Consider the following 18,761-nt stretch of genomic DNA (forward strand, 5'->3'; position numbering starts at 1 on the left):
TTTTTCCTCCCGAGCTGAAGTTCAGCTCCGTCAGGTTCAAACAGACTCGTTCAGTCTGGATTAATCCACTTGGATCCAGTTGAGTCGGTTCTGGTGTGACAGTGTGAGGACGGGGTTGGTTTGGTCTGATCCATTGCTCCGTCTCCTGGCTCTCCATCTTTTTCTCCAGACTCTGATGTAGCGTAACGTTTCATTTTTATACAAGTTCAGCTCCGTAAAATCCAAACTGTCATATCCACAAAGTTCTTATTACATGTTAACATTTTAATATTAATTTTTTTCCTTTCTTTTTTAATTATTTTATACTTTATCATCATCATCATTATTATTATTATTATCTTTCTTTTTTTGTTGTGTACAATTATGGCCACAAGTCTTAAGAGTTCTTGAGTCCGGTCCAGTTAAAACTCCATTCTGGGTTGTTTCTGGGTTTGGTCCAAGTCCGGTCCAGTTCTGACATGATCCGGTCCGTTCTTTACATGGCACTGGGCTTATAGCTCTGCACAGTATTTCCTCCTGGGCACGGTTACCGTGGCGCTGTAAAGCATGGCTCTATGTGGGTATATGTGCAAGGTCTGACGATAAAATGATCAACACCAACCAGTGTCAAAGTTCACCAACTGGTGCTGAATCCAGAACCCGTCGTCCAGGTCGTTCTGGTCCTGAAACATGAAGATCAGTCGCTTCTGGAAGTTCTTAACTTCCAATAATCAATGGGTCAACCTGCTTATTTACAGACCTTGCCTGTGTGTCTGTGCTGGAATGTATTCAAAACGCAATTCTGTATTTTTTTCCAATTAATTTCTGATTAATTGTTCACAATTGAGATCCACAGTCTTGATTGGTCGGGCAGTAAATTACTAAAGAGTCTTCCTGGCCAATAGAATGACCAGAGGCCAGCAAGGCTGACCAATGATGGAGCAGGGGAGGGGTTAAATAAAAAGAGGTGGGGTGGAAAATAAACAAAGAAAGGGAAGATAGAGAAGGAGGTGACATGAAGTTGAGCATTAATAGGAGGTGAAATCTCAGGAACAGAGGATGGAAGGAGAGGAAAAGAAGAAGATGGGAGAAAAGGAGGTGTTGATGGACACAGGTACTGGTCGGTCGGTAGGCATCGGGCTCAGTGTGCTGTGGTACAGAGTGATTGTCCAGAGAAACAACATTGAGTGGTTATTTAAAACTTAGAAACTTCTAGAACCTGAAAAGGTTTGGCCGAACAGCCCAAGGTCGACTCAAATTATCTGCAAAGATGAATCCTGTCATTTTCCAGCCGTGTTCCACATCTTCTGAGTCTGAGCAGCAGTTCGGAGGTCAGGTCAAGTCCACATCAGTTTATTTGCTTCCTTCTCTGCCATTAAAGCTTAAAACAACTTTACAAATCCTTCTCAAGCAAGTTCAAGGTTGGGTCCGATATTCCAACTGAGGACTTGATTTTGACGCTTCCTTCCTCAGAACTCGACCTGATCTTCTCACAGGCTCAGGATTTCAGGAGAGTCCAAAGTAACGACATCAGTAAGAAGCCCCAACTCCTGCTCTCAGCCTTGGATTGAACTTTGGATATTTAGCCTGGATTCGTTACACTTGTGATGACATCTCTAAGGTAACATCATGTCTTCATTTGTAGAACAGACCAAGTATTTTAAGGTGAAGTTTGAAGCTTTGACAGAAAGTTGACTTGACCTTTTGCTCTTCAACCAAGCATCCAGACAGTTTGGAATCCTCAAGTCAATTAGTCCTGACATCACATTCCTCGTTTGGTGAAAACTGCCTCAGTCCAGGTTTTTCCACAGTCACGTCTTACACCTTCAGCAGATTTAAATCCAAACCAAGTGATGCATCAAGGTTTCTTTGTTTCCACAAAATGACTCCATCCGATCCCACATTGAAGTCATGTTGTGAATTTATCCAAATCGGTTTGGAAACTGATTTTCTGCCCCAAAACCCACCAAACGGAGGTAGTTGGGGTCCCGGCCAGCCAGTCAACCTTCAAATCAATCAATCAGTCCATTGACAAATAAATTACTGATGGATTGATTGCTAAGGACCGGAGCTGTGGCCGTCAGCTCAATCCAACACGGAGCAGCTCAGCTGACTGTTCAAACAGTTCAGAAAAACAAAATGCCCCGACTTCCCCCTCCCCAATTCATCCTCCCCCATCCCCCCATCGATCCATCAGTCCATCGGTCCATTCGTCCATCTCCTCCTCTCAGCTGCTCCCGGACATCAGATTGATGGCTTGCTCCAGTTTGTGCCTCAGTTTGTGTTTGCGACAGTAACCGTCCCGGTCCAACGCCGTCAGGATCTGCAGAGGAAAGACCATGTTTAGTGTTAGTCGATGTCTCCACTGATGAACAGTGTAAGAACTTGACGTCATTTCAGTTTTCAAAAGCTCTTTATGTTTGTTTTAAGGATCCAATGGATTAAATCGTAAAAGCAAACCAACTCTTTTTGTTATAACAATATCAATAACAAGGCTTTAAGTTTATCGTGTGGAGTCCAGTCATCTTCTGGAGAGCATGAATATACCCTGGGCCTTGATTTAGATATTTCTTTAGGTCCAGTATTGTGGAGGTTCTATAGATGACAATGTCCTTGAAATATAAAAATCAGGACTGGATGGATTCCCACAAAATGTTGTTCAGTTGCTCCTGGTCCCCAGTGGATACAGTGATTTCCTCTGACAACGTGAAACAGGTGAAACACACTCAGCCCCCCTCACCTCCTCCTTGTACTTGTTGATGTAGAAGTAGAGCTCACTGAGCGCACTCAGTGTGTTGAACTCGTTTCCGTGGAGACGGGACTGTTCCACCAGGTACGCGTCCATGTCCTGATCGCTGATGCTGGGCATCTTCGCAATATCCCTGTAGTACCTGCAGGACGCACGCACACACACACACACACACACACACACACACACACACACACACACACACACACACACACACACACACACACACACACACACACACACACACACACACACACACACACACACACACACACAGTTCAGTGTAACCGCACAATTTAATAATTGTATCAACAAGTTAATGTGTTGTTTTACGGTTCATTAATCCAGATAATTACCTAAGTCTCTGATAGTAATTGTGTAATTTTTTAACAGCCAATTGTCTTTTATGTCGTCAGCACTAATTAATATGACTTATGTGAAATGACACTGCAGTAAACGGTCATTTGAATAATCACCACCTCTGGTGTCGTTGAGCTTTATTTGCTGCTCAGGTTGTTTCAGTGTAAGTTTTTAAAAGAGGAAGTTAAAGAAAAACTAAACGTACTTGTTAGCTGGATTGCTAAGAGGTTAGCCTCCTCTCCACAGAGCTCCAGTGTGTGTTTGATATTCTAAGTATTTAGCACGTCAGCTACAGTTACAGTTTCAACACGGTAGCATGTGAGCTACTTCTCAGTTCAGCTCATGATGTATACATTACAAAATATGAGCTGGTTAGCATGCTACTATCCCACTCAGCTTTTTTTAAGCTACATTAGCTATTAGCATGTTAGCTACCTCTCCACCCAGCTCTTGTAGTTGGGGATGTCTTTAGCGTAGAGCAGCTTGTTGGACGGCGAGTCTTTGCCGAGTCGGTGTTCGGACGTCGAGCAGGAGTCCATGAAGGTCTGAGCGACGACCGACAGGCAGGCGTCAGTGATGCTACTCTTGTGGATGTCGAACACAAACTGAGGATTTTTGATGACGTTGACCCAGAACCTGAGAGGAAGGCTGCACAGAGGAAACATCGGGTTAGATCACGCTCGTCTCTCTGATCCGATCTTTGAGTCGAGTCTCATCCTGTGGTTTTCTCACCAGTTGCTCTTCCAGGTGTGTCGGACGTCCGGGTCGGTGATCTGTCGTTTGTCGGCCTGCTCGTCCAAGAAGTCAAACATGTACTTGATAGCCAATGGGAGAGCAGAGCCGCGGTGCGCAGTGCTAAACACCGTCTCAAACAGGTCGTCCACAAACTTCTGCAGCGTCCCCTGGTGGTGAGATGACAAAAAGAATGACATTAAACATTTGAACGACCCAATGTAAATACATACACAGACTAATAACAGAATAATGAACTAATTTGTGCTTAGTCTTTGTTTAATTTGACACAGTTTAGTCTCGGTCACAGGGATGTTTGTTCATTAATCAGATTGTTGTCAGTGTGTGTGTGTGTGTGTGTGTGTGTGTGTGTGTGTGTGTGTGTGTGTGTGTGTGTGTGCTGTTACCTTGGTTGCCAGCAGTCTGGTCAGGTAGATCTCAGAAACCATCTTGCTGCCTCGGTCTCCTTCTCTCTGGTCGCTGTGCTCGTGATTCTTCACCAGATGCCACAGTTTAGTTCCTGAAAACACAAACATGAGACAAGAATTCAGTATTAATACCACGTTTAAAAATACTCAAGTACAAGCAGATTGATTTACTACTAAAAGGTAAAATCCCAGTTCACCATGAATCATTTGGTTCTACACGATTTGAAGAAGGTTTTGTCAGAACTTTGCTCGGCGGCTGCTCCTCCGTCCTTCATGTTGTGTGTCTGCTCTTGTTTCAATTTATATTCAGCTCATTTGTTTTAATTGTTTTTTTTTTTTTGTTGCTTCTTATCAAATAGCTTCCAGTTTTTTTCTGTGTCAAATAATTAATGGACAGAAAAACTGTCAAATTATTCCATCACAGCAGAACTGGAGGCTGCAGCTAACAATTATTTTCATTATCAATACATCTGACAATTATTGTGTTTAATAACTGAGTCTTTGTTCTATTAAATGTCTGAGTTAACACGTTCAATTATCTTTTGTTTTGCTGTGAACAGTCAAAATTTACCACCAAAGCAAAACAGGAAAACCAGCACAAACTTGAAAAAAGACAAATGATTGAAAAGTTCCTCGGAGCGGTGGCTGGTACAGCGGAGCTCACACTTTACATGAGTCCACAGATCAAGACGTTTACAGGTCACAATAAAAACTGATCTGATTCAGGTTTTTATTCTTTACTGATGAAGATCACTGAGAAATGAAAATGTTATTATCTTTAAAAAAAATAATCACTTTACTTTTTGGGCCTAAAACTTAATTTACAAAACTGCATATGTGTCAGGTGTAATGGGAATACACACAATACATCTGCTAGTACTACTACTGCAGTACTACTTCTATTGGTGTAGTTTTACTTCTGCTGCTGCAGTACCTGTCTCCTGGTCCGGGGTGATCATGGGAGCTCTGGATCTCAGACTGTCAGGACTACTGGACGTCCGGAGTAACGACTCTGACGACACAAAGAGAGAAAGAGATAAGTTATCTGTGTGTGTGTGTGTGTGTGTGTGTGTGTGTGTGTGTGTGTGTGTGTGTGTGTGTGTGTGTTGTACCGTATCTGCTCAGGGATCTGGTGAAGGTGAAGGAGTTGGCGATGTTGTAGGCAGAAACCTGCTTCTGGACCAGCGCCACCAACGAGCCGTCTGTTACCTAGCAACGCACAGCAACACATCAAATTAATCAGCCAATCGCTCGCCATCAATCAGCTGACTAATTATCCATTCAGTCGATTCTTATCCCGTCAACAATCTGGATGAACTCCACACGAGTCACTGCGGGAACTGATAAAGAACCAGAACTCACACTGTGGTAGGAATTAGACTGTGTGTGTGTGTGTGTGTGTGTGTGTGTGTGTGTGTGTGTGTGTGTGTGTGTGTGTGTGTGTGTGTGTGTGTACCTGGTAGTGTGCCAGTGTGTTCAGTCTCTTCCAGTCGCTCTCTATCTTTGTTGTGACGTCTTCGTCCTGCAGGATGATGCGGGTCAGTCGACCCTGACGCCACTCTGACCAACACAAACACACAGTTACACACCGACGCACGAGACGGCGAGCAGCTCGGAGCTGGGCCAGCGTTCAGGGGTTTTTAAACACGCACAGAGAAACGCGAGGAGTTTGTTTCTGGCGTGAACACTCACCGAGGTCCATGTCGTCGGCCTGCTGTCTCTGTGAGAACGGGATTCCTTTGTAGACGGCGTCCAGCAGTTTGTCTTTGACCTGAGTCACTGTGTCACAGTTTAACACCTTCACCGGCACCTCCGTCCCCGCGTCGCCCTCCGGAGGGATACACATCAGGGTCTGATGGGGAGGGGGAGGGGGAGGGGGTGCAGTCATTAGTCTGCACCATACTTTATCGTGCGTGTGCGTGTGTGTGTGTGTGTGTGTGTGTTACCAGTTGCTTGTAGTCGATCTGCTGTCTGATCAGCTTGTCTTCGCTCAGAGAGTAGCGAGCTTCTCCCGTGATGGCGTCGATCGGTCCCTTCTCCATCTGCTGCTTTATGGCGCAGTACAGCATGAAGAGCGGCTCGCCAGCGCACTCCTGACACACAGAGACGGACGCCATGCGACATCAGAGCGCTTCATCACCACACTTCTACCCCATAAAGTCATCAAGCAGCAGGACTGAACCAACCCCCCTTCAGATGTCATGCATAAATTAACTGCAGCTCTGATCTGATTGGTCACGGTCAGACCAGAGAGAGAGAGCTTAACGAGGTCAATTAGGGAGAGGAGGGAGGAGGGAGAAAACAAGGGAAGGAAGGACGCAAGGAATAAAGCAAGGAGGGATGGATGGAGGGAATAAAGAAAGGAAGCAGAAAAGGAAGGAAAGAGGGAAGGAGGTGAGGTGTTACCTTGAGGAACCGATGCAGCAGGAAGGTGAACCAGTTTGTCAACATCTTCTCAGCGACTGACTCCGTCCTGCACACAGAGGTCAAAGGTCAAAGCGCTGTTGAAACTCTAAGTACTAATACCACTGAGTAGAAAGGTTCTCTATGTATCGGACTCTAATTCATTGATTGATAGATAATATTGGATCATCATTGAATATTGGGGGGGGGGGCACAAACCTCCTCAGCAGCAGTTTGGGATGGTTCTTGTTCTCCAGGTTTTTCTCGATCAGGTCGGCGAGAAGCTGCTTCAACACCCCGGTGGCATATTCCATACGACCCTGACGACACATGGCTCATGTTTACATATATTAACGGCCATAAAATGTCTATGTACCAGTTATTACCTGCTATTAAGACTGTGAATTACACAATAGCCTAATTGTTAACAGTTATTAATCACGACATTAATCAATCACATTGTTATGAGCACCAGACTCACCTGCAGAGCGGCCATCAGCAGCGAGGCCACGTTCCCTCGGTCTCTCATGGAGAACGACCTCTGAGCCTCCAGCGTGTGGATGAAGGTCAACAGGAACATCTTGTTGTTGAGCAGCTGACTGAAGAGACGCAGAGATTTCTCCACGTTCGCTGGAGACTGAAAACACATTTCAACACGTTTCACTTTTATTAGAAACAACCTGAGCGCCGAAGGAATTCAACAAGACGACGTCTCTACAGGTTTGAACTGTGAAGATTCTACATCAACAACATTGTGATGTTCAGTTTGTTTCTCTCAGATTCTGGAGGGGCTGGGATACGAGAAACTTCAATAAATCTAAACTGGGACGAAGATTAAAGAAATAAAACCTGAACAAATTACCTGAAATCCTTTGAAAATCGAAATAATTTAAAAACAAAAAGGTTTTTGACGGTGGATTAAAAAGACCAAAAACGTCTGTGGGTCCGATGAGAATTCAGCTTCACACAAAGAAACTTATTCTGCCATTTCTCATCAAACTAAGAGAAATCCCTGCACCCGGGGAATCGCCTGCTTCCACTCAGTTATTAGGATCTGAGAGAATCTAATTCGTGGCTGTGGCTCAGTGGCTCAGAGCTTCCTGCTGGGTTCTCTTAATTAAAGCTTCACCGAGGCTCAGAGATGCTGCCGCCGGAAAGTTAAAGTTTTTAAAGCAGCTCTGACGCTTTCTGAGGCTTCTGGATTCGGCTTTGGTTTGGCTTTTAGTTTGAAAACTAGTTGGACGCCAGGTGGATCTGTAGCAGTGTGGCTGAAGCCTTGGTGAGTTCAGGGGATGCATGCAGTGGCGTGTGTGTGTGTCACTGTGTGGTACGCACGTCGAGCTCTTTGAGCACCGGGTGTTCTTCTATCCCAGGGAACATGACTCTCATGGTGTAGGTTCGATACTCCAGGAAAGGAATCTTGACTCCGTCCATGTCGTTGGTCAGTTCCTGGATGTCAGTCTGCAGCTCTGCGAAGGCTGAACGAATCAAACGCACACACTCCGTTATGTTACCAACATTAAGGGCTGAATGAATCAATAAATAAGAATCACATAGTAAATAATGTATCTAATATCTAATACATGATTCATGTCTTATTTATCTACCAGATTCAGTTTGATTGATTTCCTGTCTATTCTGCTGCTTTAGCTTAACATCATTAAACCTTCATTTTAAATATCAGTTAAATAAAGAATAAGCCTGTGTTCAAAAGTTAAATTATCAAAGTCTTCAGCAATTTAATTAATTTATGTATCACAAGTGAAACACGTCTCAGTTGGATTTTTCTTTGTTCTGAAATAAACAGAAGCTTTAAATTATACTTGATCTTAAAATAAGTTGTTTGTTTCTTGTTTCCCTCGTCTTCTTTCCACTTTCCTACTTTTATAAATAACCATGAATATTTGATATTAAATCTGTCGACTGTTGTTTGCTTGTCTTCAGAAACAGGAAAAACATTTGTTTCATGTTGTATATATATTGTTTCATTGTTAAAAACACTTTGATCTCAAAAAGTATTACTATTGATTTAATGGTCACACTTCTGTAAAAAAAAGGATCAATTAATGTGATTTAAGAAGCGATTCTTCAAAATAAATTACATAATTACTGTTAATCAATTACTTTTAATCAACAGCTCGTTTCAGGAGTTCCTCAGGTTTCACGTTTAGGTCCCTGTTGTTTTCTTTTTACATCCCATTAACGCCACGTCATCATTACACAGACGATTCACTGATTTATCTTCTCAAAAACCCAATTTGAACCTTTCAGGATTTAAATCTAAATCAATTAGCAACAAAAAAGAAATAAGCCAATGAGGAGACAGCAGTGTGATCTGCAGGTCTGACGTCCAAACTTCAATTCTGAACTCTTCTCCCGGCTGTGACTTGTTTATTTTATTTTAACTTGAAGAAGCCGTACAGAAAAGGCTGAAAACTCTCTAATACAACATGCTAGTGTAGAAAAAGAGACTTGAGTCTTTAAAACATTCTTGTTTTTATCCAATCACACAGACTCATATTAATCGATACTAAACCTAGCTTAGCTTAGCTTAGCTCACACAGTGGCTTGTCTTTGGAATCAAGACGCAGTTGCACTTAAAATAAACCAAAATAACTAAAACTCAATGTTTTTCTGCTTATTTTTTACAATTGATTTTGTAGAACGTACCCTCCTTGCACTCTAGCGCCACCCGGCTCTCCAGGTTGTCCATCTGCAGCTGGAGGCGTTTCAGAGTCCGGTCTGCGTCGCGAGTCTTCCTCTTGTAGGCGATCAGCACAGCGATGATCGCAATGAGCAGCACGCCGCCACCCGCTCCGATGCCGATGATGGCAGGAAGCGTCAGGGCGCTGTCGGAGTAGATGTGGAGCATTCCCGGGGAATATTCCAGACCCCCGACAAGGATCTACAGACAGAGAGAGAGAGAGAGAGAGAGAGAGAGAGAGAGAGAGAGAGAAAGAGGGAGAGGTTGTGAGAATCTACGTCTTCGTTTCTGCTCGTCCAGACTAAAACGCAGCCCCAGTAGTCGAGTGGACGTAGCATAAGTCGGGAACCACGGTCCAGACCAACAGACCAGAATTTAGTCCGACCAGAAGAGGTGTTCTGGGTCTGGATCAAACTGAACCATGGTTCTGTTGGTTTGCAGTGAAAACACTTTGTTGGATAGTTTGGACTTTAGGACCAATCACAGGAAGTAGAGACAGCATTAAACAATAGAAGAAGAAACAGAAGGCGACATAATGTTTGAACCACGGGGACGTTCACGGTGCATTTGAACTAGTGCGGAGTACCTGATGAACACGTTTTCTATAAACCATTAAAGCTTTGACTTTCTTTCTTCCTTTCTTAGAACTGTATTTTCTAAGAGATGAGGTTGAGCGCCTCCTGCTGTCGTGGAGACGTGAGGACGGAGGAGCTGTGTGAAACTAACAGGATGTGAGTGACAGCAACAACACAAACAGACAGTAACACGAGTTCCTCAGTGACTGAGCAGACGTCAGGGAGCAGTAAAACAGCAGTAAAGTGTCTGAGTGTGATCTACAGCCTCATTAGACTCTGACGAGCTGCAACACGACCAATATTAATGACTGAAGCTGCACGAGCAACGTGGAGCAGAAGAAGAGAAACAAACTTACAAAGAACGATACGAGATGATGGAGGAAACGAAATGAGTCGGTTTCGCATCAGAAAGTTAAAAACCAAAAGAAAACATTTGATAAACAACTTAACTAAGTATGTCCACATACTTCTGTCCAAATGGAAAAAAGCTTTTTACATAAGAGGCATGTTTTATTTTGAAAATATCCTCAAGCCTTTTTAAAGAAAAACTGTACACAAACACACACACACACACACACTGTGTGTATTAATTATCTGAGCTGTATGAATGTTTTATTAAAGTGTTTCCTCCTCAGGTCATAAACATCGATTATAAAACAGATCAGAGGAACAAGTGATGAATAAAAGATGGATAAAAGAGAGAGGAGGGAGGAGGAGAGAAAGAGAGAGAGAGATGATTTTCTGTATTGATTAATTATCATTAAATTTAATCTTATCAATCGTTTTGTCTCTGTTCATTGATGCTGACCTCACTTTGAACATCTGTGTGTGTGTGTGTGTGTGTGTGTGTGTGTGTGTGTGTGTGTGTGTGTGTGTGTGTGTGTGTGTGTGTGTGTGTTTCCTCTGATGTGTGATATCAGACCAATTACCCATGATTCCCTGCGGCTGCACTTAATGACTTTCACCTTTATAAAGACCCCTCCTCCTCCTCCTCCTCCCTCCTCCTCTCTCTCTCCTTCCCTCCTCTCTCTGTTTTTCCTTCACTTCATTCTCCCCTCTCACCATCCCTCCTTCCTTCATCTCCTCCCTCTTCCCATCCTCCTCTTTTCCTCCCTCCTCTCTCCTCATTTCCTCCCTCCTCTCTCCATCCTTCCTTCCTGGAAGTGAACGTCCCATTTGACGAGTTCATGGTCCGTTGGAAAGTTGTAAATCTGACGATACTTTTCTTTCCGCCTTTTCCGACTGTGATGAATATATGAAAACCTGTCGATGGGTTTAAAGGTTCAGAGGATTAAGTTAGGTAAGAAAGAGGAGGCGGGGCTTACCACGACTCGATGTTCTCCGGTGAGATCTGGCGAATCACAGAGCAGCTGGTTCTCTGACACGGTCAACAGGCAGGGAGTCTCTCCAATCAGCACCGTGTAGTTCAGACGGCTGTTCCCTGGGGCGGGTGGGATCAGGTTCTTACCCTGAACACACACACACGACAGACACACACACACAACACACACACACACACAGAGACACACACACACACACACAGACACACACACAATGTTTTAACGCTGTGTCTTGGTCAGATCACATCTTTTTCTTCTTCTGAACTTCCTGTTTAAGTTGCCTCACCTTGAGGATGATGGGTGACCCCGGTTTGACCTCCAGGATTCCAGCGTTCCCCAGGGGGTCGAAGGTCGGGTTGGGGTAGTGTGTGAAGGGGGTGGAGTTCAGCACCAGCAGAGACGAGACCTGGACGTAAGCAGAACATTTTTATAATTGATACTATGAACCGTGATGTGTGTGTGTGTGTGTGTGTGTGTGTGTGTGTGTGTGTGTGTGTGTGTGTGTGTGTGTGTGTTACCTGGTCAAAGATGAAGCCAAACTCGTCGGGCTGCAGCGGCCCCTCTGGTGGGTTGGGCTTAGTGTAAATCAGACCTGGAGCCAAACACGTCATGGTGCTGTCATTGACAACCGTACAGAACTGAAGAGAAAAACAAAAAAGGATGGGATCAGGAAAAGAAGATCACGTGTTCATGTTCTCACGTGTTCACTTGTTCATGTTCTTACATTATTCGTTTCCACTCCTCCGTACTTTGCTCTGACTTTGGGCTCCTGGATCGTCAGCAGGTTTGTTCCTGTTACTGTGATCACTGTACTGCCACTACACACACACACACACACACACACACACACACACACACACACACACAAACACACACACACACACACACACACACACACACACACACACACACACACACACACACACACACACACACACACACAGGTTACAGATCAATCCTGATTAATTATTAATTATTGATTATTGATTGATCTCTGGATGAGTATTTACTTGAGGATGGTCCAGCTCGGTTCGATGCCGGTGATGGTCGGGTCCTCCGTGTAGATGTATTTGGTCTCTGAGCTCGTCACCTCGGCCTTGTCAATCATCAGACGGATGGGGGCGGGACCAGTGCCAGACGGAGAGGCGGGAGTTATGCAGATTATTTCCCGATTGGTCCGTCTGAAAGAGGGGAGGGAGAAGGACGGAGGGATGTTAAATGTTTTCATTCTTTTGAAATATCTTCCTGAGATGAAGGACTCTTCATTTGAGTCGTTGGATCCAAACTGACTTGACAAACAGACACTCCTCCTTGTCGATGTAAATGGTGACGGTGCTGCCGGCGTCCAGGTGTCGGCCGGTCACCGTCAGTCTGGTTCCTCCGGAAACGGGACCCTTCTCTGGACGCACACGACTGAAACTGGGGCTCTGGGGGATGAAGAGGAGGAAGTTAGTGTCACATTAACCTCCATTACATCACACCTTGCTACCCCCGGCTACAGGAACACAAGGTTTGTAACTTGGTAACCGTGAAAAGACGCCATCACTCACCACGAAGGAGTACGTCTGGGTGGAGAGGGTTCGATACTCGGCGCTGCAGACGCCAATGCAGAGCTCGACAGGTCCGCCTGGAGAGTGAGGGAGGAGAGCTTCGGCCATGTCGCACACGATCCTGTGGCACACACAAAGAGTCAGACGAGCTCAACAACACACGCACACACACACGCACACACACACACACACACACACCTCTCAGCGCTGATGTACTGCGAGGGGACGGGGTTACAGCGGACTCCGGCCACCTGAACATGAGCGATCTCCTTCACCTGCAGACCCAGGTTCTCCCCCTCGATCGTCACCCGTGTCCCCCCCTCACGAGGCCCCGTCAGAGGGTCGATCTGTGGGAGGAGTCACAGTTTTATTCATAGCTCATTTCCAGTGAATAAGTGGTAGGTCACCGGTGTGTCTCCTACCTTGGTGATGCGTGGGTGGCTGCAGCGCAGGTTGTTTCGGCCGTGGTGCATCCAGTTCTGGTCGGGGGCGGGACAGTGCTGGTGCAGGAGACACTTCCTGGTCTCGGTGCACCAGCCGCACTCGAAGGAAGCGGGAGCTTTGAGACACTGACCACAGCTGGAGCGCTGAGCCTCGCACTTATACAGCAACGCTGAGCAACACAAAGAGTCACCGTCACACAACATGAAACAACTACACACAACGTGACACGATGTCCCAAGTCTCTGTTTCAGGGGAAACTCCAGTGTGGACCAGTGTGGACGCCAGGCGTTACCATAGCAACAGTGACGAGTTTAAGACTGATTATGTTTTTGTGAATGTTACAAAAGGTTCCAGTTCCAAAACAAATGTTTACAATTTCTTATTTAAAAAAAATCCTCTCTCTCAAGGTTCGTGTTGCCGATGACGACCAGGTTTTTACCTTTCATGGACGCAGGTTTGTCGATGAAGAAATCTCCATCCCAGACGATGGAGAAATCCACAGGGAGGTCGCCGGCCTCGTCGCCCTCGTACCAGTACTGAAACACAGAGGCACTGGTTTACAACTTAGAAACAGAAAAACGGATTCTGTGTTAAGTGCAAAAAGAAGAGACAAAAAATAAACCGAAAGAAAAATAATTAAATATAAAGTATTGATAATGTATAAGAACTGATCAGTCAGTATTACACATGAGCAACATGTTCAACCAGATGTTAGTAGGCTGCTGCAAGTAACTGTACACACACACACACACACACACACACACACACACACACACACACACACACACACACACACAAAAAGGTAGATCAGTTTTAAATCCATTATGTTGTTTCCCTGACTACTTTTTGTTGGTTACCATGGAGACCTGCAGCCGCCATGACAACATCACTTCTGCTCTGTGTGTGTGTACTTGTACTTGTACCTTTGTGAGGACCATGTTAAGCATAGACCCGACTGAGTAAGGACATTTTAACCAGTCCTCACTTTTTCAATGGACTGTTTGAGGGTTAGGACTCGGTGTTAAGGTTTGAGTTAAGTTAGGCGTTTAGTTTGGATGGTTACGGTAAGGGTCTAGGGAATGTATTATGTCAATGAGTGTCCCCACTAAGATAGAAGTACAAGATGTGTGTGTGTGTGTGTGTTAAATGAACAACACAACTCATCGACTCAATGGCGTTGAAAAGGCAAAGAGAGTGTGTGTCCTGAATATGTCAGCTCAACCCACATGGCACCAGATAATCTCTCTCTCTCACACACACACACACACAATTAATGACTGATATTATAATGATCTTTTCTGCAGAGCCGCAAGAACGGACAAAATATTCATAACTCTGTGAGAGAGTGTGTGTGTGTGTGTGTGTGTGTGTGTGTGTGTGTGTGTGTGTGTGTGTGTGTGAGAGATGATCACATAGTTGAAATATGTGGACGACCAAGAAGTGAGTTGTGTGTGTGTCTAATGCCCAGATTTTCCATTAAAAGCAGCCAGCTGAGCCCCAGAGAGCAGCCTCATAGGTTTGGCCTGTGAATGCACCGCACGCACACAGACACACACTCACACAGACACACACACACAGTGAGAGCAGCAGGTCTGACTGACACACAAACACAACTGAGCCGTCCTGAACGCGCACCCTCACTCTACAGCCAATCAGCAGTCATTATATTGCGTCGATTACATCACAGAATCTGTGCAGTAGTGATCTCACTTATTGAAGTCCCGCCCATACACGCGTTCAACGAATCATGAATCAGTCTCAGCTGTCAATCATGAAGTCTCTGCACGTTTTTATATCATCAAATAATTAATTAAAACCAAACTGATCAGAAAAATTAAGACTCAAACTTTAGTGTGATAAGAACGACCTGAAATGAGAGAAACCATCTTTGACAAACATTTATTTAACGTCTTCTTTGATTTTCTTTAGTTTGGTCATGTTGAGCGGTCATGTCGTCCATCTTTGAACAGATGAGATGTTTAACCAGGTGAGACGATGACTGAGACGTTAAACATAAGAAGAAGTGAGTCGTCTCCCCGCCCAGCTGTGCTCTGCAGCTGTACCCTGCCCCCCCACCTCCCCCCTCTGTATAAAGTTTCCTGGTGTGTTTGCGGCTCTCTAACTGATCTACGTCATCTGATTCTTGGCTCGTTATTCTCTCTAATTCATAAGGAAATATTTCTCCCGACGGGAAAATTAACTCCTGTTGATTTTTATTCACATTTATTTATATTCCCCCTCTGCTCGTCCACATTTCCTCACCTCTCTCCCTCCCTCCCTCCCTCCTTCCCTCCCTCCCTCCTCTCCCTCTCTCCTCTCTCTCTCTCTCCCTCCCCTCCTCTCCCTCTCTCTCTCCCTCCCTCCTTCCCTCTCTCTCTCTCTCCCTCCCTCTCTTTCTCCCCCTCCCTCCCTCCCTCCTGCTGAGTCTTAACATCTCTGTGCTGGTGGACACATTTTGGAAGAGTGTGTGTGGCTCTGTCATCCCCATGGTAACCCCTGTCCAGTCACTAGGCCCGTCGCCATGGAGTCAAGAGGTCCCTGGCAACAGCAGCATGAGTTTGTGTGTGTGTCCAATGTCTTTGTACGGTTGTGGGGGCATTTTGTCTGGTCCGCACAACTTCAATGGGCTTTTTTGAAGGTTAAGATCAAGTGTCAATCCACCGTGACGCCACCCATTGGTTTGTGAGCCGGCGCTTTGAAGGAAGTTTTTCTGGAGCCAGTGTTTTGTTTCGTCGTTTTTTGCGCTCTGCATAATTAATGGGAGGTAGGTGTCGTCTTTGGTCAGTTCGAAGTAAACTTTAACATCCCCAACGAGCGCTGGCGTTTAATTTAGACACCGACAAATAGTAACGTAAAGAAATCAGCAGTGAACTTTTAACTGATGGATTTTATGTCATAAATAAAACTTGTTCAAAGTGTTCCACACAAACACATCAACTTCAGGACGAGGAAACACGAGTGGAAATATGACAACTGATGTAAGGGAGAGGAAGAAGAGGGTCATAGATGTGGAGGAAGAGGAAAATAAATAAAAGGAGGGATGAGAAAGTATTTGGAATAACTGGAGTGGAGGTTAGATAGAGGGATGTGGGGCTGAATTAACAAGAGGAGGAGGGAGAGATGAGAGGAATCATTTAACACCCTCCGTCTGTTCACATGGAGCTTTCATCCATCAGCTCTCAGCTCTCACACGTGAACTTCATCACATGATCGTCCGTCCGGCTGAGTGAACGACGGACGAACCACGGAGAGCGAGAGCACGTGACCACTGACTGCTTCTTACGTCTCCGTTTGAGCTCGAATAGAAGTAAAAAAACTGATTCACTTTATTGACGTGTCCACACGGTACGACCATATGCGTCCCGTCCCCGACTAAAGATCCTGAACCAAAGAGTCGATATTCAATAGTCCAAAAATAAAACCCCATCGATCCAGCTCCTGTCTGGTGGAGACAAATACTGACAGTGCTTTTATTTTGAAGGCTGAATGGAAAAGAATGTGTGTGTGTGTGTGTGTGTGTGTGTGTGCTGTTGTACTTAATGGCCAATTTCCTCTGGGAATAGTAACTTAATTAAATACAGGCGCACAGACACACTGAGCATCTCTATGTACATGTATGCGTGTGTTACTCATTGCTGTCTGCATTTAAGCGGTTTGTCAGGGCAAACCGTGTGTGTGTGTGTGTGTGTGTGTGTGTGTGTGTGTGTGTGTGTGTGTGTGTGTGTGTGTGTGTGTGTGTGTGTGTGAGGCGTCTTCGGGGCGGGCTCATCGACAGGAAGACAGATGAAGGACAGGAAATGAGCACGAGCTGTAGGACAACAGTTGGCGTGTGTGTGTGTGTTCTGAATGCAGGACAGTGGATGGACAAAAAACAATCTCTACTCTAGCCTCTGTGTGTGTGTGTGTGTGTGTGTGTGTGTGTGTGTCTGATAATTGAATTCCCATCAGACACATCAAACCTGGAGTCTGACCTCTGACTGTCACCAGGTCATGCGACACACACACACAAACACACAAACACACACACAGGGTCAGATGCTAACTAATGAGAACCGGAGAGATGGAGGGCGTCGGGGTGGAGAGGTCAGACTGATGTCATTCATTCAATACAACGAACTGTGTGTGTGTGTGTGTGTGTGTGTGTGTGTGTGTGTGTGTGTGAGTTTGCTGATGCTGCGAATCTGTCTGACAGTGGACAACCTTCATGCTCCCTCACGACTTGCATTCAGGACGAGTTGGGCTAAAAATCTTTAACCTTGGTTGATATGACGACAAACATTATACTGAATATCACCACAAGGTGTCGCACTTGTTCCTGATCGGAACGTAATGAGCCTGTGACTTGAGTGACTCCAGTCCACTAGGTGGCAGTACCGATTCTATCAGTTAATTTGGTTTACCAACCAGCGATATAAAGTGCGTTTATCAGTAAACATAATTTTATGTAAATCACGTTGTCATGGTGATCATTCTTGAATTAAGAGCAGTGATGTCATCGGCAAAGGTTGATGATGTCAGAAAACTGTTAACTCGCCAGAACGTGTCGTAATGAGAAACGTTACTTGAAAGAAGATCAAATGGGTTTAAGCTACTAGACCAAACCAGATTAAAACCAGATCAGACCAAGTCGGATCTGACCAGACAAGATCTGACCAGACCAGACTAAACTGGAAAAGACCTGATCGGACTGTACCAGTACGTAATAGAATGGAACGAACCGTGCAGACAAGGATAGACCACATCAGGCCATCGAACCAGACTAGACCATAGTAGACTTGACTAAACTAGACCAGACCCAACCGGACCGTATCAAACTTGACCGGACCCGACCGAACCACCTCTAAATAAATCCAACTTAACATTCCTCTTATTTCACTAAAATAAGAGGAGCAGCAGTGCATGCTGGGTAGCGTAGCGCCTCACCGAGGTGTTCTGACACTGGATGCAGGAGGAGTTGAAGCGGACGGCGGGGATTCGTTGAACTTTGCCCTGGATGTTGAACACGCACTCGTAGTTCTTCTGACCCGACTGCGGCTGAGGGAGGTTACGAGCTCGCAACGTGATTGGACGAACCATGCCGGCTGGAACCAGGATGTCAGAGGTGGGGAGGATCTGAGGACAGCCCTGCAGAGACAAAGAGGGGGTTATAAGACATGTTTACATGAGCAGATATATTGGTTATTATACTGTAGATGATCAGAGTTAGAAACATACAGTAACACACACACACACACACACAGTTCTCAGTCAGTGATGACAGACTGTGATAAGCTATCTGCCCAAGCCTTTGTGTGTGTGTGTGTGTGTGTGTGTGTGTGTGTGTGTGTGTGTGTGTGTGTGTGTGTGTGTGTGTGTGTGGTAATGGACAGCTGGTGACAGATCCAGGCTCCTGGAACTTCCTGCGGCTGCTGGAAACACACACACACACAAACACTCCGACTGTGTCTCTCACTGGAGTGAAACCTTTATTAACGAGCGTCACCACGGTAATTAATTG

General features: G+C 45.2%; 1 protein-coding gene across 1 annotated transcript in view; it reads right to left on the reverse strand.

Annotated features, from left to right (window-relative positions):
* Positions 1 to 2,164: 2,164 nt before the first annotated feature.
* Positions 2,165 to 18,761, reverse strand: part of plxna3 (plexin A3) — a 72,504-nt gene continuing 55,907 nt past the window's right edge. The window contains 26 exon segments of the mRNA XM_047340418.1: positions 2,165 to 2,302; positions 2,720 to 2,870; positions 3,524 to 3,736; positions 3,821 to 3,990; positions 4,228 to 4,340; positions 5,183 to 5,260; positions 5,361 to 5,457; positions 5,705 to 5,808; positions 5,941 to 6,100; positions 6,195 to 6,341; positions 6,655 to 6,721; positions 6,871 to 6,971; positions 7,133 to 7,288; positions 7,987 to 8,129; positions 9,322 to 9,556; positions 11,256 to 11,399; positions 11,557 to 11,676; positions 11,789 to 11,908; positions 11,995 to 12,088; positions 12,281 to 12,451; positions 12,561 to 12,697; positions 12,821 to 12,941; positions 13,019 to 13,167; positions 13,243 to 13,433; positions 13,704 to 13,800; positions 18,188 to 18,388. Coding sequence (XP_047196374.1) covers positions 2,207 to 2,302; positions 2,720 to 2,870; positions 3,524 to 3,736; positions 3,821 to 3,990; positions 4,228 to 4,340; positions 5,183 to 5,260; positions 5,361 to 5,457; positions 5,705 to 5,808; positions 5,941 to 6,100; positions 6,195 to 6,341; positions 6,655 to 6,721; positions 6,871 to 6,971; positions 7,133 to 7,288; positions 7,987 to 8,129; positions 9,322 to 9,556; positions 11,256 to 11,399; positions 11,557 to 11,676; positions 11,789 to 11,908; positions 11,995 to 12,088; positions 12,281 to 12,451; positions 12,561 to 12,697; positions 12,821 to 12,941; positions 13,019 to 13,167; positions 13,243 to 13,433; positions 13,704 to 13,800; positions 18,188 to 18,388 — 3,576 coding nt within the window. The 3' untranslated portion in view covers positions 2,165 to 2,206.

Source organism: Hippoglossus stenolepis, chromosome 6 (assembly GCF_022539355.2).
Source record: "Hippoglossus stenolepis isolate QCI-W04-F060 chromosome 6, HSTE1.2, whole genome shotgun sequence".
NCBI lineage: Eukaryota > Metazoa > Chordata > Actinopteri > Pleuronectiformes > Pleuronectidae > Hippoglossus > Hippoglossus stenolepis.